This window comes from Musa acuminata, chromosome BXJ3-9 (genome assembly GCF_036884655.1).
Source record: "Musa acuminata AAA Group cultivar baxijiao chromosome BXJ3-9, Cavendish_Baxijiao_AAA, whole genome shotgun sequence".
Lineage (NCBI taxonomy): Eukaryota > Viridiplantae > Streptophyta > Magnoliopsida > Zingiberales > Musaceae > Musa > Musa acuminata.
The window spans coordinates 41,300,001-41,320,346 of record NC_088357.1 but is presented as its reverse complement, the minus strand read 5'-3'; the positions used below and the strand labels follow the sequence as shown (position 1 = coordinate 41,320,346).

Sequence of the window (20,346 nt, the reverse complement as noted above, 5' to 3'; positions counted from 1 at the left end):
TTGCCATTTTCCATCTGCCATATCATATGCAGCACTTCCTCCTATATTAAGCTTTTCCAATAAATGTTTGGCTCTCTGAACAAATTCTTCTCAATAATATTGAGATCACAATACCTGAATTTTATACATCACATCAACACAAGTAAATCTTGAGGCAAGCAAAACCTAAGAATTTACCGTCCTCATGGCTCAACTGGGCATAACACCATCTCAGAAACATTTTCTGGGTGACTCTGTCAACTGGGATTGCTCGTTTCAACTCTAAAGCCATCTCTCAAATTCATGAAAACAATATAAATCATCACCAAAACCAATTCCAGATTTGGACTAAGATACATTCAGATTGCCAAACAAGAAGTCATGAATGCAGATGCACATATCAGAGGAATATGGAGGAGAATTTAGCTATTCCGGTAGGAGTGGTATGCAAATCTCAACAGCCTTCTGATCCTCTCAGCCCAATCCACACCGAGGTAAGCATCCGACTATTCTGAGTCAGATGAGTCAGCTGTTTCAGATTGGCGGACGCTTCTCTTAGTTCTGCTGGACTTGACTGGATTGGATGATGCTTCACCGTCGAAGAGGATAACTTGTGACCTGGCTAATCTCTCCTCCAGCTCTTCTGTACTGAAGTCATCGGTGCCTCCGAGCTCATCAAAACCCACCTAGTGTGTATTTTGAAAGATTACATGTCAAACGTGCACACATTCGCTGATATTCACTCATCAAATCGTGAAACTTAGCACTGCTTACCACATAATCCTCGACTTTGGCATTCTTTACAAGAGCGAGAGTCGGTAATACGGCAATCCTGAGCTTCTCGGTCAAGAAGGGACTTTTCTCTGCATGAATTTTCAGAAAACGTGTCTCTATATGTTGCTTTGCTAGAACACTCAGATGCTTGTCCATCACCTGCAAGCATACACAATGACCAACTTCTTTTTATACTCAAGAAGATAATTTCCATAGAGAGAAGAGTATCACTAGTTTGAAGTGACAACAAACTAGATGGAAATCTCATGTCTGAACTCTATAAATATATAAATTATCACCCTTATCACCCCCAAAGTCCGTCTTCCATGTGACCAAACACACCAGGTGAACCAAGCAGAAGTAGGACTTAAAGATTCTAATCTAATTAATACTATGTCATATCATGAGAACAATAAAACTCATATAGCAACTTATGGCACCAAAGAAAAAGACAATTATCAATTTTAAGCTTGGGGAACATTCATGCAACAACAAAAAAAAAAAAGTTGCATCAAGCCCTGCCATATCTTCTCCTAATTTCCAAATATTAGTTGCATTATAGAATGATCGTTTCAAATTCTGTTTGTTCCTTAACAAGCAAAAAAAACTTTTTTTTTATCATGCCTGGTTCCAGAATGCCTACTCTGATTATGTGATGTATTTAAGCCTTGAGATCATATTTGTTTTGTCAGACAAAAAACCAGTTGAATGTGATAAATATGTAATAAGTTTTAACTCAAATAAAAGCCCCTTTCTTCTCATAGGTATCCTTCTTCCCCTGGTGTTTGAGAATTCTCTTTTCTTCTTTCCTTTTCTAAAAAATAAAACAAAAAACAAAAATTCACTCATTTCATCTTTTTCCCCCATCTCTTATTGTATATGTTTGTTTGCCATTCATTTTCTTTTTACCTCAAGACCTCTCCCTCTCACCCTTCCATATTCTCTTTACTTCTTGCTTCCCATCTCATCCATTAATGGAAAACCAAAACAATATACACACTCCAAAAGAAGTCACTTAAATTATCCCTATGTTTCAAGCTTAAACCTTAGTTCTATCCATGTAATCCAAGATCCATCTATTTCAGTCTTCAAAACCGGTAGCAAATTTTCGTAAAATACAAAATTTAGGTAGTTGATCATCAAAATCATTGTACAACATAGTGGCCAAGGAATAAAAGACTAGTCTGATTAATTCTACATAAGCAAAAGCAAATCTAAACCCACTCTAGATCATAGTCAGGATATTGATATGAGTTGGGCAATCTTGAAAAACAATGTCTCCTGTTAAATTACCACTATCTGATGTTCAAATTATATCTGTGATAAATGACTGATACTAGTGGAAGCCATACTGCAATGCGTATGATCAATTAAAAACAACAAACAAATACACTCCCCAGAGGAATTCTGCCTAATTTTTCCCAATACTCCACTTCATCTCTATCTAAATCCTTAAAATTCAGATCCATCCATTTCAAACCACAATTTTTTTTCTGAAGTACACTCTTCAATGAAATAATCAGCAAAATCGTGGGGAATCATATCATCTAAAAAAATCCCACAAAAAGGCAATACAAGGCTGTAAAAGTATATAACCATGGTTAACGAGGCGACTGGGCATAGGAAGATCATGGGGATAGAGGACTACAGTCCTAGAAGTCAACGGGTGCATGATACTGAAAAAATCTATTAGAAAGACAGCTGATCAAGTCGAAACACCAAGGATAGAAGAAAGATGCTAGGAAAACAACTTTATGCTAGGAATTCAAAGATGCTAGGTTCGAAACAATAACAGAGAAGATGCTATATTTTCACGAATGGTTATAAAATTGATTGACGAGTACTGATTTTGAGCAGTGGAATTATGCTGCATATGATACTTCCACAGAGGAACCAAAGAGTAGAGATCATGTTTTGAAAATTTCAAAGATCAAAGGCAAAAACAAAATGCAAGATTCTAATAACAACCAGGATTATAGGATGAAAAGCAACATAGTCATACAGGTCAGTTGTTCAGCCACAAGGGCATGGACTCGTGTTGTCTGCCTTCTCATTTAGTGAGAAAACCCGAAAGGACTAAGCAATAAACCAGAAACTTCTGGCATCGCTAGTTTAATTGCTCATTAACAGTCTTATGTGGTAAGCAATGCATAAAAAGAAAGTAGCATGTATTTTCTACCACGACCATACCTGTAGAAAACATGAGCAAATTCTACAGAGTTCAAGTATCACAGTTGATATTAGACATGTTTTTCTCACATTTGACATTGGTTCATTTAAGAAAAATCAATGCCCTATCAAACATTTGTTGTAGTATTGAAGAAATATATTATCTGTGGCATCTCACTCAAGCTTATAAAGCACAAATGGTTTCATTGATCTACTAATTACCCAAATTAACAACAAAAAAATATAGAAATGTTTAATTTGTGACCAATTAGGCGTGCCAAGATAGGCAACTAAATGAGTGTTAATCAATTAACACGGTATGGATATGTTCAAAGGAACCTATAAAAGTCAGGTGAGACGATTAGGAATAATGGCGCAAAGAAAGGTAGAGAGAGGCCTTAGAAATGTTTACTAGCATTAAGAAAAGTAGATCTGAATGTTCCTCTACACAGAGATTAAGGGAAGGAAAAGATCCACGCAGCCGAGCCAAATAACATTTAATTCTAGATCCGATTTTTTTGCAACTGTTAATGCAGCAGATCTAAAGTATTTAATTTCTTCAAATGCAATGTTCTACTGACAGCCATGATGAACATCGCAGGCAGCCTTCCCCAGTGAATCACAACCTTTTCTTCCAGCAGCTCCCCACATTGCAAATTTAAGAAGGAAAAGCAAAACAAAATGGCTACTTTGATGAACTATTATCGTGGGGATCTAGCAAAATACCTTGCAAGGCCAATTCTCGCGGTAGAAATGGCAGACGACGCGATCGCTGGCTTTGACGGCCGCGAAGAATTCCTTCTCGGGGATCTCAGAGTATTCGCCGTGGCCGAGTGAGATCCAGCGGCTCCGCTTCTCGGCCATCTTCTTCAGCTGCTGCAACCTGCGCTCCCGCAGGGCCTCGAGGTCGTCGAGGTCAAGTCGATCGATCGCCGCGATCTCGTCATCGAGCTTGTCCTCGACGGCCTTCGCCACCGTCAACACTTGCTGCTCGATGATCTGGAAGAACCCCAGAAAACGATCACGATTCCTCCCCAAAAGAACGAAACATACTAACAAAATGAACATTGAGCGAGCGAAGAGAGATCTGGCATTTGAGTTGTATCCCTCACCTGCTTCGCTTGGGTTGCGTCCATGACGGGATCCAATTCAAGCCCTAAGCTCTCGACGTCGGTGGTCGCCTAGGCAGAGAACACAAGACCATCAAAAACGCCCGAGAATGTGTACGCTGCTCCTAAGTGTGACATGATCATGACCATCAACACTAATTTTGATGCAGTCTTCGTCGCCTATCAGGCTCGGGGATGGTAACGATGATCTTTTAAGTCGATCTCGATCATTCATAATCATGGGATCAATCTGGACTGTCCAATAAACGAACGCTGATGGCGGATCGTGAGCCTCACATCTCACATGATGAACGTGACCGATTCAGCTTCTTCCGAAAACCAATCATGACCGCTCATTCGATCATAGGTCGATCATCACGGCTAACACCATGTTTAAGGACGAACGAGAATCCACATTTCATAGCCACATCTACGGGTCTGAAACCACCAACAAGAATATATATTATTAGTTGATAAACCTAAGAATAATTTTATTATTTATGTACGAAATAGAAGATGATCGAACTATATGTATATAGAGTTCGATCATCTTCTATTTCGTACATATATAATAAAATTAGGAATAATTTTATTAGCTAAGCTAACCATCATATTATTAGTCATCTTTAATGAATTGATTGTATTCCTAACTTTTTCCAATATTATATAATCAATTAAGCTAACATCCCTGGGTTTGATTTAGGTTATTGTTATAGGCAATTTAATCTTATAAATATCATCGACACTAAATTTACTAATGGGGCATATTTATTGCATTAACGTGTGTCATTGGGACATGCCATATTTTTTGTGCGTGTATTCACAGACCTAATCGCAACACAGCTCACACTCTTCTCATGTCAACATTTCATCGTGTGGCTCAACATGAGGTTGAAACTCGGACATTATTGATATATCATATGTAGTAATTTTAATGCTAGTCGATAACAGATTCAAGGCAAAATCAGACATATACCCCTCGAAAATAAGTAATTTTCCATACTTACCTCTCTAATCAAAATCTAGCATATATAATTATTTTTTTGTTAATTAAATAATTAATTTTAATTTTAAATAATAATAGTAATATCATTTAAAACCTATTATAATGATCATTAATTATATATATATATATATATATATATATATATATATATATATATATAAACCCAATAATTTTCTTGGATAAATGATAATGAGTAGGACATAAATGAATATAATATATGCGATGAATATTAATATTTGAAGGAATGATTTATCAAAACTATATTAAAAAAAGTACGATAAGTCTAAAATTATAAAAGCTATAAATTTAATCATCTTAAACTTATCTTCCTTTAATTTATTATCACTATTGACATAAAAATACAAATTTTATAGTAAATTTCTTAGAAAAACCTTTTTTTGTCATATTTCCTATAATATCCTTAACAATTCACAAAAGTAACTCACACGTAATATTTAACTGGTCTACATATTTAGATCGATAAAATATTGTACAATGTTTATATATTTGGTTGTTTATATGATAGGATAAATAGAAAAACGTTGTACACGAATAAATACAAGCAAATCGTAACAAAACATAATTAAACAGAAATCACAATCATATAGAACATCAATATTTACGTGGAAAACCTCTCCAAGGGTAAAACTCACGAGGCAAACTAGAGAAAATCCACTATAAGAATAATGAATATATAAATCTTAGAATCTCTTGCTCAAAACCTAAGCAATAATCATAAGAGAATAATTTGGATTATATCACTGTGCATAATATCCAAAATCTTCCCAAGTAATCACAGCAAGAATCTACTATAGATTTGATTTAACCGAGAATACTGTATGGATGATCGAGAACAGTCTCTTTGTATTATCCTTAGCTTCTTCCCTTTCTTACTCTTATTTTTTTACCCTTTCCAACTACTACAACTTCTTTCTTTTTCACAACCATCACTACCCACTTTTTTCTTCCCTAGCCACCATAACTCTTAGTTAAAAGGGGTAGGATTTTAAATTAAATAAGAAAGGGTTAAGGTTAAAGTGAGTTATGAGTAATTAAAGTCATGGGCTGTCAACCCAACAACCTCCTTCTTCAATCGATAAAGGAAATTATCCCATAACTCCTAAGTTGTGTCGATCAACTGTCGGCATATCTCCTATCTTTCTTTCGATAAGATCTTTGTCAACATGTCTACTCTATTATCATTAGTGTGGATTTTTTAAAGTTGCAACTACTTCTCTTCAAGTGCATTTCAAATACAGTGGTATCTGACATCTATATGCTTTGACTTGGAATAAAAAGTTGGATTCTTACATAAATGGATGACACTCTAGCTATCGCAATGCACCATATAGTTTTCTTGTTTCAGTCCCAATTCTTGTAAAAATTCTTTCATCCATAATATTTCTTTGTAAACATCTATAATAGCAATATATTCTGCCTTTATGGTAAGGAAAGAAATACACCTTTGCAATTTGGATTGTCATGACATAGCTCCCCTGCAAAAGTAAGTATAAAACCTAATATAGATTTTCTTGTATCTATATCTCTTGTCATATTTGCATCTGTATAACATGTCAACATAGGTGGTCCACCTTCAAAGCTTAGACAAACTTTAGAGATCCCTCTAAGATATCTAAGAATCCACTTCATTGCTGCCTAGTGTTATTTGCTTGGATTTATAAGAAATCTGCTAATAACACCCATTACATATGTGATGTCCAGCCTCATACATATTATTATGTATATTAAACTTCCAACAACTGAAGTATAAGAAACCTTTTGTATTTTCTCCTTCTCCCCATCATTTGATGGACTTTGCTTTGAGTTCAACTTGAAGTGACCTACAAGATGAGAACTAACTAGCTTTGCATTGCTCATACTGAACCTTTTCAATACCTTCTTGATGTATTTCTCTTGTGACAACCAAATCTTTTTAATTTTTTCTATCATAGAAAATCTACATGCCCAGTATTTGCTTTGCTAGTCCCATATCTTTTATCGCAAAAGACTCACTTAGTTCTTTCTTCAATCTATGAATTATAGACATATCTTTCTCAAGGATAAGCATGTCATTAACATAAAGTAAGAGAATAATAAAATCCTTACCAAATAATTTGATGTATACATAATGAAATGAAGCCATTCTTTTATATTTATTTTTGATCATAAATGAATTAAACTTTCTATACCATTGTCTTGGAGCTTGCTTCAACCCATACAAGCTCTTCCTCAACTTACCGACAAAATTTTCTTCACCTTTGACTTTGAAACCTTCTAGTTGCTCCATATAAATTTTCTTCTCCAAATTACCATGAAGAAAAGTTATCATCACATCCAATTAGTCAACCTCCAAGTCTATGTTAGGATCAAGATCACTAAGAGGGGGGGGGGGGGGGGGGGGGGGGTGAATTAGTGCAGCGGAAATCTTTCAACGATACAAAAACGTTCGAACGATAAAAAACGATTTCGGTATGAAAGCCGATTCTAAGATTACTTTAACTTAAGATCAAGCGAGATGACGTTAAAGTCAATCTATGAAGGCAGTTTGTAGTTATGATGAAAACCAGAATATAAGCGCAAACTGAAATATGACGTTCGTACGAAGAAACTGATTTACGTCTAAATGCTGATTCGTAAATCACTTGATTAGGCGAGATGCAGCTTAAGCAAGGATATAAAGGCAGTTTGCAGTTAAGATAGAAATCAAAATGTAAACGCAAATTGAAATATGATATCGTACGAAAAAACATATTTACGTCTAAACGCTGATTCGGAAAGTGCAAAGCTTGAAACCCGATCGTATATGCGCAGAAAGCAGTAAGCTTTAGAGGAGGTTTGCAGTAAAGATAATATGCTCAAAGTAAATGCAAACCGAGATTTAGAGTGGTTCGGTCAATCTTGACCTACTCCACTTTTGGCTTCCTCCACCGATGAGGTCACCGACGTCAACTAGAGGCCTTCCTTCAATAGGCGAAGGCCAACCACCCTTTTACATTTTCACTCCTTTTGACGGGCTTAGGAGATAACCCTTACAGAATTTTCTCTCCTCTCTTTACAACTCAGAACTTGGAAGAAAAGAGGGAGAAGAACTTTTGGCCTTTACAACAATTTTGAGCTCTAAGAATCATAGAAAAAGATCAAGATTTCGGTGTAAGTTCATGCCCTTTCAGTGCTGAATGGGTGGGGTATTTATAGGCCCCAACCCAGTTTAAATTTGGAGCTCAAAACTGTTAATTCCCAAAATTCCGGGATCAGGCGGTTGTACCTCCTGACTGGAGCGGTTGTACCGCCTGGTAGAGCTCGAAGACTGAGCCTCTGGGTGGTGCCACCTCCTGTCAGGGGCGGTTGCACCTCCTGCCAGAGCTCGAAGACCGAGCTCAGGCGGTTGCACCTCCTGACTGAGGCGGTTGCACCGCCTGGCAGAGCTCGAAGATCGAGCTCAGGCGGTGCCACCTCTTGTCAGGGGAGGTTGCACCACCCAGTCTCGCTCAGAGACTGAGCCCAGGTGGTGCCACCGCCTGGCTGGAGCGGTTGCACCTCCCAGTCTCGCTCGGAGACTGAGCCCAGGCAGTGCTACCTCCTGGCTTGGGCGGTTGCACCTCCCGCCAGAAATCATGGTCCGAATGGGTTGATCCATTCGGCCCAATTTGGGTTTTTCAAGGGCCCAATTGCCCCAAGATTAAGTTAATGGGATCACCTCCCATTTCCAACTTAATCATTGTGCTAACTACGATTTTTCCTAAGACATTTACTGTAACTTGCTCCGGTGCGTCAATCGCTTCTTCTAGCGAGCTTCCGGCGAACTTCCGTCGATCATCCGATGAACCCTCGGTGATGCTCCTGCGGACTTCTGGCAAACTCCTGGACTTGCGACGATCCACTTGGCGAATTCCGACGAGCTTCTTTGGCAAGCTCATGGACTTCTCGGATTTGTTCCCGCAGAACCTCCGATGACTGTCCGAACTTCCATCGAACTCTCGAACTCCCAACGTGATCATTGTCTTAACTCCGGCGTAACTCCTGCTGCATGTCTTTCTTCCATCGTAGTTAATCCTGCACACTTAAAACAAAACTTCGATCGAGACAATTAATCCTAAGCAATTAACCAAGTTGTCCGGCATGTCATTGGTCCCTCGACGCTTCGTCCGATTCTTCGGCGCATCGTCCTCTCCTGCAGCCTATTGCCCAATCGGCCAGTTGACTCCACAACTCCGATATCCTTGGCACAATACCCGCTCTTCTTGGCCCGATGCCCGAGTCCATGGCCCGAAGCTTTCTATCGATATGTCGACCGATCCACCGGCCCGACGTCCAATCTTCTGACATGTTCCTCCGGCACAACATGATTTTCCTACTTTAATTGTCTCATTCTGATCGAAGCATCCTGTGTCACTCAAAATGCAGATTAAATCATAAACATATATCAAGTAGTTTCATCATCAAAATACGAGATTCAACAGTCTAGACTAGTAGCAATACCAAGAGCAATATGAATAGAAGATATTTTAACAACAGGAGAAAAAATCTCTTCAAAATCAATACCTTTCCTTTGACCAAAGTCTTTCACAACCAATCTAGCTTTATACTTTGGTTGAGAACAATGTTCTTGAGTCTTCGACCTGAAAACCCACTTGTTCTTCAAGGCTTTCATTTCCTTTAATAGTTGCACCAAATCATAAGTGTTATTCTTTTGTAGAGCATCCATCTCTTTCTACATAGCAACTAATCACTTTTTTTTCTGCTCACTTTCAACATCACATACTCATATGTAGAGTATCTTCTAGAAGGTTAACGTTATCTAAAAGATCTTCTTAACTAAAGTTCTGCGGGAAGTTGCACCCCAACTTCATGCTCAACATGTCCTATAGGCAGATCAACATCGGACTCTACACCATCTTCCTATACATTTCCCCTATCACCATGATGTATTAGAGGAGTAATTGGGTCACAATCTACTAATCTTTCTGTAGAAGTATTGGTTGGTGCCTCCTTCTTCAAATCCTCAAGGGTTTGATCCTCGAAGACCACATCTTTGTTTCTAAACACCTTATGCTTTTCTGGATCTCAAAGCCTATAACCAAATTGATCATGTGAGTAGCTAAGAAAAATAAATTCTTTAGTCTTATCATTGAACTTGGACCTCTCAGTATTTGGAACGTGTACAAATGCACAACAATTAAACACTTTCAAATGCATATAGGAAACATCTTTCGTTTACTATACATGCTCTGCAATATCACCATCTAGGGTTGTACATGGTGATAAGTTGATCACATCAAATGCAGTCCTCAAAGCCTCATCCTAAAACTTTTTGGGTAGCTTAGCTTGTGAAAGCATACATCTTATATTTTTCATTATAGCGCGATTTATCCTCTCAGTAATTGCATTATGCTGAGGTGTATCAAGAACTGTCATCTTATAATAATCATTAAACAATTATATATACTCATCTTCATTATCTGATCTTATGCATTTCAATTATCTTTTTGTCTCTCTTTCAACTCTAGCATGAACTATTTGAAAATATTAATAACATAATTTTTGGTCTTCATAGCATAAGCCCAAACTTTCATAGAAAAGTCATATATAAAAGTGATAAAATAAAGTGTACAACTGATACTAGAAACATTAATAGATCCACCAAGAGTTTTATCCTTAAATGACTACATACATATATATAAACACGGTTTAAGACATATATTTTTATAGATAAAGCAATACTAGCAAATAAAATTTTATGTTATTTACCAGCCAAATAATCAATACAAGAGTTCAAACATGTACCTTTAAGGTCCGGTAATACTTTTCTCTTGGAAAGAGCTTGTAGCTCATTCTCGCTCATGTGTTTCAATCGCCTATATCATAACTCTATGCTGAAGTCTTTTTTTATAACATTTAACTATTCATCATAAGCTTTAGCTTACAACCTGTACAAAGTATGACATTTCTTCTCACTAGCCATAATAAGAGAATCCTTATTGAGCTTCTATAACCCTTTGTGAAATATGCTATCATAGTCTTTATCATCTAATCTTCCAATTAAAATTAAATTTTGTAGGGAAGTTTGGGGGTGACATCATATCCACAACGGAAGAATAGAAAATAAAAACCCTAAATTTTCCAAACATAAAATATAAATTTTATAGTGAATTTCTTAGAAAAAACTTTTTTAGTCATATTTCCTATAATATCCTTAACAACACACAATAACAACTCACACATAATTTTGAATTGATCCACCGATTTAGATCAATAGAATATTGTATACTATTTATATATTTAATTATTTATACGATGAGATAAACAAAAGGATGTTGTATATGAATAAATACAAGCTGACCATAATACATCAAAATTAAACAGAAATCATAATCAAATAGGACATCAAGATTTACGTAAAAAATCCCTCCAACTTGATGAGTAAAAACCATAGGACAAACTAGAGAAAATCCACTGTAAGAATAATGAATATACAAATCTCAGAGTTCCTTGCCCAAAACCCAAGCAAAAATCATAAGAGAATAATTAAGATATAAGAGTTATGTCACTGTGCATAATATCTAAAATTTTCCTAAATAATCACAATAAGATCTACTGTAGATTTGATCTAACCTGAGACGAGAACACTATATGGATGATTAGAAACAATCTCTCTATGTTGCCACTATCTCCATTCCTTTCCTTCTCTTATTTTTTTATCCTTTCCTACTACTATTGCTTTTCTTTTTTTCACAACCATTACAGCCATGATACCTCCTTTTTTTTCTTCCTTAATTGCCCGAACTCTTAGTTAAAAGGATTAGAATTTTAGGTTAAAATGAGAAATGGGTAAGGCTAAAGTGGGCTAGGCTGTGAGCCCAACGTTATATTCCCAAACAACCATATAATTATTTTAAATTATATACTCCTAAACTAAAAAGATAATTATTTAAAATTATATTTTTATATATCAGATGAATTTTATAAGTCTATTTATCTCAATGACTTATAGTACTTTATTAAAGGCGTCAAAAATACTATATAAGTATAATAAAAAGCGCTATAAGTAATAGTGTAAATCTAAGGACGATTTCCTTAGAAAATATTTATATTTTAAATATTTGTCAAAAAAATATCTTCTGTTATTTCCAAATAATATTTTAATTAAAAAATCTAAAATATCTCTTAAAAGTTTTTTCTAAAATTATTTATTTATTTATTATTTGTTTCAATTATTATATTATTTTTATTTCATTTGCTTATAGTATTTTATTGATATACTAAAAATATTATAAACATTATTAAAAAATACTATGAGCGATATTATCATATCATGTCTTTTTTTTTTGTTATCATTGTTCACACATATCATTATAATATCATATTTTAAGGGTTATAATTAGTTGTTTAAAGTTAAAAAATTTATTTAGATGGTTTATGATGTTTTCAAATAGGCTTCATAATTTTTTTGTTATGATGGTCAAAACATTATTACAGACGAAGTCTTTGAATAATTTAGATTATTTTTTTGAAATTAAGAGGTACACTGTTAAAAAAAATAAAATAGAAGATATCAATTAGAAAATACTAAAAAATATAGTATTTTTCTGAAAACTCATCCTAATCCTTATGCATCGAATATTATATGGGTGTAACCAAGTATCATTTAACTATCCTGTCAAGAGGACACTTCAGAAATTATGTCAAATACGAGCCTCGCTGGGAAATATAAAAAAATACTTTTGAAAAAAAGGGTTTTCGGGAAATTCGTTTGGTTTTATTGGTAAAGACCCTTTTATTTCATTTGTCATTTGTCATTTTTCATTTTAATTATTTACTTAATTCAATGCGTACCGCTTGTATTCATCATTTTAGACACAATGACAGGTTGTATTGGATGACAGGCCGAGGCACGGCTCCTCAAACCCCCCACCCACCCCCACCCCCCACCAACAAATGCTGCTTTCGCTGCCGCCGCCGCCCTAGTAAGGACCGGAAGAGGCGATCACTTGACCAAAACTAGGGTTCTTCTTCCATCCTGCTCCATCTCTTCCTCTCCATCCAAGCAAGAAGCATGGAAGCGCTTGCAGCGGCTTCGGGGAGCCTCTGGTCGAGCGCTGGTGCGAAGCGGGGAGGGTCCGGCTTGCCGTCGCTGCGGTGCTACTCGCTTCGTGGCCTCGGATCTGGGGTTTCCAAACCTTTAAAGGCCAGGTTTTGCTCTTATTTCCCTTGTGGTTCTTGCTTCATATGGTATCTGTTTTGATTTGGGGATTATTTCTGGGAATATGATGCGATATTTAGCTTTTGTTTTGAATCTTTGCTGCAATTTGTGCAGTCTTCACCCCCTCGTTTTCTAATTTGATGTCAAAATGAGTATTTTTGGGCGGTTAGTGTGTAATTCATTGTTCATTATATGTGCCATATATATTTCTTACGTCATAACTTGTTGGATGATCCGGTGAGATGTTTGAGTTAACCTCCATGACATGCTCAGCAAAAGAGGCACATAATAATACCGGTGGATTTGGAAGATTTGGGTTGATCTGGGAGATTTGAATGGATCAGTCGAGGGCTTTTATGCTAATGAAATGTTATGTTGATTTGTTGTTCTATACTTGATAATCGATAAGCCCAATAACGATCGGTTTGGAGTATGTGCACATGAAGGATATAAGAAACGCCATAAAAGGAGAAGAAGGCTAAACTTCTGAATTGAATACTTGTTCTTGCACGTGTGATTGTTTTCCTCTGATCTTTTATTGTGGAATATTGTCAGACTGCCATCTTATGTAGCCGTACGCACCCCTAGAGCTGCATACCCAACTGCTGTTGAGGTATTGAATCACCTGTTCAGGGCATTTATCTGGAAATGCATCCTTATTTTCTGTACTTTGCTGTGACAGGATGGGAGTTCTAATGAGACTGATGCAATTCCTACCCCCAAAGTCATAATTGACCAGGACTCGAGTCCAGATGCAACTATTGTTGAGATAACCTTTGGTGATCGTCTTGGAGCTCTTCTTGACACTGTATTGACTAGTGTTAACTCTCTCTCTCTCTCTCTCTCTCTCTCTCTCTCTCTCGTGTGTGTGTGTGTGTGTGTGTGTGTGTATTGGGGCTGGGGGTACATCTGTTGGTCTTCTGGATTATAATTGCTTTTTTCTGACAAATTTCTATTTTTGTATTTGGAAGATGAATTCCCTGAAGAACCTAGGACTACATGTTGTCAAGGCTAATGTGTACATGGATTCTTCTGGGAAGCACAATAAGTTTGCAATAACTAACAGGTGAACTCTCTCTTATCTTATTATCCAAAAGGTTAGTATTATAAGATTTTTCTGTCGGGCTTAAATTAGAATAGTTTATCAAACTGCCGCAGCTTTGTGTATAAAGTTTGACTGTTATTCCTTGCATATCAATGATAAATTTGCTTGTCACAGAATCTTTTGTAGAACAATAAATGCTGACAATAGCTAGGGGAATTATTTGTAGGTCTACTGGCCGTAAAATTGAGGACCCAGAATTGCTAGAAACAATACGTTTGACAATTATCAATAATATGCTCCAATATCACCCGGTAATTCTAATTATCCTGATTAGAGTTTTGTGGAGTGTTTTTCTCCCATGGATAACTTTGGTGAAACTTGCTGAAAAGAACTTTCCGATTTGATTCTGTTGTTGATACTTTGAGTCACTGACAGGAATCTAGCAGCCAATTGGCTATGGGAGCAACTTTTGGAGTGGAACCACCCGAGCAGAAGGTACTTCAGTCTTGTCATTTTTTCATCTGAGAAGGGCCTATGAAACATCAAGAATATCTATGTGCTTTTAACAGAATGGAATTTCACATGAACCAGGGAATATGAGTTTCGTCCTTCTACCATTTTTTTAAAACCAATATTAGGTTCATTCCATCCTTAATTCTTGCATAAAGATAATCTGAAGGAAAATTTCTTTTATCTGCACATGCATAATCTGCAGTCTGTCATCAGATCTATCCTGATTGCACCTCATATGTGGTTTAAAGATGACCTGACAATATATTCTGCGGTGTGCCTACCACTTGTACGGAAATATAGTTAGGACCAAATTGCGAAATGCCCTACTGAGAATGTCTAGCTTTCGTTAAAAAAATGCAGCCCTAATGATATACTTGCTTGGGTTATACCTCTTCATTTCAAAAAATGTTTGCCCCATTCAACTGATTCTTGGTTTTCATCATGGACTTCTATTTGATCATTATGGCTTGTTGTTGTACTTGCTATTTTATCATCCTGCTTTGGTCCTGTTTTGGGCCTCCTGATATTACAAATTGTGCCTCTAGTTCTTTTCCTTCTTCCCTTCTCGAGGATTGCTTAAAAAACTTTTGTCCAGTTTGAGCCATTCCAAATCCAATGGCACGGGCACATGGACCCTCTGTGTAACTCAATCAGCTATGAACAATTGTTCAATAATTGTGGCCGATTCATTCAGAGAGAGGTTAAGATAGATTTATCTGGTCTATGTTGTGGATAGTATATGTTTGTAAAACAAATAAAACGAGGATGGATATTTGTTCTTGGTTGTCTCAACCTCTTTAATTTGTTGTTGAAGCTGATGAAAATGATTGTCATCCTCATTCCTATGTTTCAGGTTGACATTGATATTGCAACTCGTATAAATATTTATGATGATGGACCTGACAGAAGGTATGTATGTTAGGATTAATTTCAAACTTTTCGTCACCAGAGTAAAGGTGCGGACTCGTGTTACGGGGATGAGAAAGAAAGCATGTTTATTGTAGATGCTATTACTATTATCTTTTCCGTGACTCTAAATTGTTCTCTGAATACTAAAGACCAGTGAATCCATGGTACCATGAATACTCTGTCCTCTTAGTCATGACTACTCCTTGCTTCTCAGCTTACACAACATGAACTTTTCTCCAGCTTACTTGTGGTAGAAACAGCAGACCGCCCGGGATTGCTAGTCGATCTTGTTAAGATCATCACTGACATAAATATAACAGTTCAGTCTCGAGAGTTTGACACGGAGGTAAAAAATCTGTTCATGTGGGGTTCATGTTCGTTACATGTAATGGATCTCTCAAATTGAACTCTGGCTGCATACAGGGACTGTTGGCCAAAGCAAAATTCCACGTCAGCTATAGGAATGAACCAATCATGAAGGCTTTGCAACAGGTACAATTTTCTGATTATGTATTTATCTAGACACACCTTGCAGACAAATGACTGCCTAATCACGGTTTATGCTTACTTTTCATGGTTGTTGATTTTGTTGGGTCATTTTAGTGTATCCCCACCAGATGCATTGATGTGCATGTCCTCTGTAGGTTCTCTCTAATAGCTTGCTTTATTTCTTGAGGCGGCCTACCACCGAGGACGCAAGCTTTTAGTTGACCTTCCATATTTACTGCGCTGATGGCGTTAAATGATGTGTACGCGTATCCCTATATCTGTTGACCTTTTCTTTATCGGTGTGATTGTACCGAAGAATGTTCATTAATTGTACGAATCAAAGAGCTCATATTCTATGATTTTTTTTCATGTTTATTCAAGATTGTCTTATTATTTTATTTTAATTTTGCCTTTTAAGTTCAGTGTGAATTTTTTTTCGTTTCGTTTTAACAATTTGTCAAGTTCTTAAAGTTCTATATATACATTTATGTATATACATACATATATATAAATATATATATATACATGTATGTATATATGTATATATATATATATGTATATGTATATATATATGTATATGTATACATCATGCATATATACATATATACATATATACATATATATATATATATGTATACATATATACATATTTATATATATATATATATACATACATACATACATATATATATATATATGTATATATATATATGTACATATATATACATATATATATATATATATGTATATATATATGTACATATATATACATATATATATATATACATATATATACATATATATATATACATATATATACATATATATATATATACATATATATACATATATATATATATATATACATATATACATATATATATATATACATATATATATACATATGTATATACATATATACATATATACATATATATATATATATATACATATATATATATACATATATATACATATATGTATATATGTACATATATACATATATATATATATGTATATATGTACATATGTATATATGTACATATGTACATATATAGCTTCAAGTAGTTTTGTTCGCCCAAGAACAAGTCTGGTTGTCGGTTCATCAAGTATTGTTCGGGCAATCAGATAGTAAAGAGTTCTGGGCAGAGGAGAGTACTAGCTTTGAGGCGAGGTGTGGTCCCAAGTCGTCTTTATTCGGCTAGTGGTCCAAAGAGTAGATCAACTGCCAACAAATAAAGAATTGAACTAAGTAGTAGAGGACAATAGAGACGGACTCTCTTGGCTGCTAGGTAAAAAGGTCCTTAGACACAAGCACCTTCAGCTCTCTCTAAGTCAACTCATATTGGATCTGAAACTCCTCACTCCGGATGTATTAACTCAAAACTCCTAACTAGTAGTTGTAGTAGTTGCCTGTTCCTACTCTTTTCTTTCATCATATCTTTCTCTGGATCTTGATTGAAATAGCTTCTCCTCTCGCAAACACATTAATTGAATCTATCTCGCCCGCCTCTCTTGCAGTAAATTAATCCATCTTACCCGCCTCTCATTTAGGAATGAAAACTCACACTTATTTCACACCAAAATGAGGACTTGTCGACTTGCCTAGTTGCTTGGCGGACTCTCATCTCACTCTTGCTACTATACCGTAGTCAACTAATAAAGAATGAAACACAGAAGAAAGAAACAAAAGGTATTTAATCTCCAGCGATGGAATACCCAGCGATTCTCCACTCTTACGTCAGAATTCCAGTATTAATGAATAATTGACCTCCTCTGCGCTAAGTCTTGAAGCAGAAGAAACATCTTCAGCAGGAACAAGATCATTTAAAGAGTCAGATGAAGGATAAGCTAAAAGCGGATCAACAAGTGTAGAGTCAGGAGTTAGAAATGAATGATTTGTTGTTTCATCGGCTAAGCTAAGGTTCGAGTGTCAGTTGAAAATGGTGGTGTTGGCTTCCTTTCGCCTTAACCTGTCATTGAACTTGCTTGCTCTGCCCGCGCACCAGTACCATCTTCTGGAACTCGACCTATAGCTCTAAGTGAGAGTACGTGGAGTAGGGCTTTTCATGGAATTTACAGTATCAGGATCCGAATCCGGGGAAGACGAAAACATTGGTGCGAGTAGCTCACTCATTTTGTATATGGGTAGGGTGGCGGGAGAAGGAGTGTCTTCTCTACATAGTTCTATACAAACCTCAGTTCTTATCTAGATTTCGTGATTTCCTCTTCCCTGCAACACTGAGGAATTCCATTTGATGGACCTAGAAGTGGAAGTCACTCTACAACTTCCTAATTCAAAGGATAGCTTTCATTCTGTGTTTTCTTTCTCGCCGGTAAACTCTCTTAGCGCCCGAACTCTTACGTTAGCCGAAATCAGAACTTGCTACGGGCAGCTACCATTAGCGCAACTCATTAATTTATGAACATGATGTAATATAATCGCAGTCCAGAGTGCTAGCTAAGACAAAACCCTACAAGGCATGTTTGTGAAGAGGATAGTTCATGCTTCGAAGAATCATATATGTCTCTAGATAGAATTAAACCTATAAAGATTCAAGGTGAATGCAACCTATAAAGATGAAAGGTATTACTTGCGAGTATCTTACTACCATCACTCAAGGAATAGAATTGTAATAGAGAGGGTAGGGTCTACTTGACGGTATTGAATTGGGTCTGTAGCAAGGCTTCCATCATATAGTTTGAGTGACTCGCCAGTAGACAGAGGTGTTGTAACTACCTTTACATCTTACATGTTCATTTTAGATAATAGATCTTGAATGTACTTTCGTTATGATAGAAAAAGCCCGGAAGATGTGTATGTTGCTTCCACTCCCAAAAAATAGCTCAAGGTTCTTAGATCTTTAAGGGAAAATCAATCTGCTAAATGGTTCAGGAATGCCTTGATTTCTGTAGGATTGTTGCCTGTGACAATACTATCATCCACATATACCAGAAGATATAATATATTGTCACTTTGGTGACGAAAAAATAAGGAGGTATCAGACTTAGAGTTGATGAAGCCAAGTGACACAAAAAACGAACCAAGTTCGGTGTACCAAGCTCTTGGAGCCTAACGAAGTCCATAAATAGCTTTTTGTAGTTTACAAATATGCTTTGGATATTGAGGGTGGATGAAGCCAGGAGGTTGCTGCATGAAGACATCGTCAGTTAGGGTCCCTTGTAGAAAAGCATTGTTAACGTCGAGTTGATGTAAATGCCAACCTTTTGAGATGGACAAACTCAGAATAAGTCGGATTGTTGTGGGTTTAACAACAGGGCTGAATGTCTCTGTAAAGTCAACACCAGGTCGTTGATGAAACCCTTTGGCCACTAGATGTGCTTTATATCTAGCAACGGATCCATCTAGGTTTCGCTTAATTCGAAAGACCCACTTACACCCGATGATGTTTTGTGTGGGATTAGAGGGTACAAGGGTCCATGTAGAATTATGGAGGAGTGCATCATATTCTTCACACATAGCTTTACGCTAGTATGGAGGATTTTTGGGCTTAAGTAATTGTGGTAGGTTCAGTGGTCTTTGTTGAGGATGTTGTGATGGTATGCAGGTCAAGGATTTGTCGTGGTTTAAAGATACAACTTTTTGAGCATGTTGTTATTGGATGTCCAAGGGCTATAGAGGGTGTTGTAGGTATAGGCTGTGGAGGGGCACAGATTAGGGTAGGCTGAGAGACTTCAGTGTCATTGGTCCTAGAGGAGGATAAAGGTAGTGAATGTAATTCCGAGAGAATACCTTCAGTCATAGGGGAACATTGTGAAGAAGGGAGAGGCACAATGGAGGGGGGGTGAGGACCTATTGCATCGGGTGAAGGAGAGAGTGTGGATCCTTAGGAGAAGAACTAAATGATATTATGGGAGACTCAATTGACAGGATTGATAGCGTACTCCAGTGATGTATATGTGATAGAGTAGGTCGCACAACAGGAGACTCAGGGTTATAAAACGAAAAGGTAGTCTCTATAAAAATAACATGACGAGACGTAAAGACTTTTCGGGGTTCATAGCATCTAAAAGCATTATGGTCCAGGGAGTATCCAATGAAAATACAAGGTTTAGATTTTGATATTAACTTATGTGAGGCATAGGGACGGAGCCATGGATAACATAAACATCCAAACACTTTGAGTTTTTG

At 36.5% G+C, this 20,346-nt stretch overlaps 2 protein-coding genes across 3 annotated transcripts; one reads left to right on the top strand and one right to left on the bottom strand.

Annotated features, from left to right (window-relative positions):
• Positions 1–253: 253 nt before the first annotated feature.
• Positions 254–4,193, bottom strand: LOC135649297 (thioredoxin domain-containing protein 9 homolog). Its single transcript, XM_065167510.1, has 4 exons — positions 4,035–4,193; positions 3,649–3,921; positions 754–912; positions 254–665 (listed from the first exon to the last, which is right to left on the bottom strand). Exons 1-4 carry the CDS (start codon positions 4,056–4,058, stop codon positions 486–488), a joined length of 636 nt encoding a protein of 211 aa, XP_065023582.1. The 5' UTR covers positions 4,059–4,193; the 3' UTR covers positions 254–485.
• An 8,762-nt stretch (positions 4,194–12,955) lies between these two features.
• Positions 12,956–16,568, top strand: LOC135650147 (ACT domain-containing protein DS12, chloroplastic-like). 2 transcript variants are annotated; one of them, XM_065169321.1, is made up of 10 exons: positions 12,956–13,227; positions 13,793–13,850; positions 13,920–14,045; positions 14,209–14,303; positions 14,509–14,593; positions 14,718–14,777; positions 15,649–15,704; positions 15,945–16,050; positions 16,128–16,196; positions 16,349–16,568. In XM_065169321.1, exons 1-10 carry the CDS (start codon positions 13,091–13,093, stop codon positions 16,409–16,411), a joined length of 855 nt encoding a protein of 284 aa, XP_065025393.1. In that variant the 5' UTR covers positions 12,956–13,090; the 3' UTR covers positions 16,412–16,568. The 2 variants fall into 2 exon arrangements, with proteins under 2 accessions (XP_065025393.1, XP_065025395.1); XM_065169323.1 differs by lacking the exon at positions 13,793–13,850 and having other exon boundaries at positions 13,030–13,227.
• Positions 16,569–20,346: the final 3,778 nt, after the last annotated feature.

What these genes read in the sequence shown, in the direction of transcription:
- LOC135649297 (XM_065167510.1), bottom strand. Translation starts at nt 4,058, where the DNA reads ATGGACGCAACCCAAGCGAAGCAG. An exon ending in ACGCAACCCAAGCGAAGCAG is followed by an intron (nt 3,922 to 4,034) that starts GTGAGGGATACA and finishes GGGTTCTTCCAG; the next exon opens with ATCATCGAGCAGCAAGTGTT. An exon ending in GCGAGAATTGGCCTTGCAAG is followed by an intron (nt 913 to 3,648) that starts GTATTTTGCTAG and finishes GTATGCTTGCAG; the next exon opens with GTGATGGACAAGCATCTGAG.
- LOC135650147 (XM_065169321.1), top strand. Translation starts at nt 13,091, where the DNA reads ATGGAAGCGCTTGCAGCGGCTTCGGGGAGCCTCTGGTCGAGCGCTGGT. An exon ending in TCCAAACCTTTAAAGGCCAG is followed by an intron (nt 13,228 to 13,792) that starts GTTTTGCTCTTA and finishes GAATATTGTCAG; the next exon opens with ACTGCCATCTTATGTAGCCG. An exon ending in ATATGCTCCAATATCACCCG is followed by an intron (nt 14,594 to 14,717) that starts GTAATTCTAATT and finishes AGTCACTGACAG; the next exon opens with GAATCTAGCAGCCAATTGGC.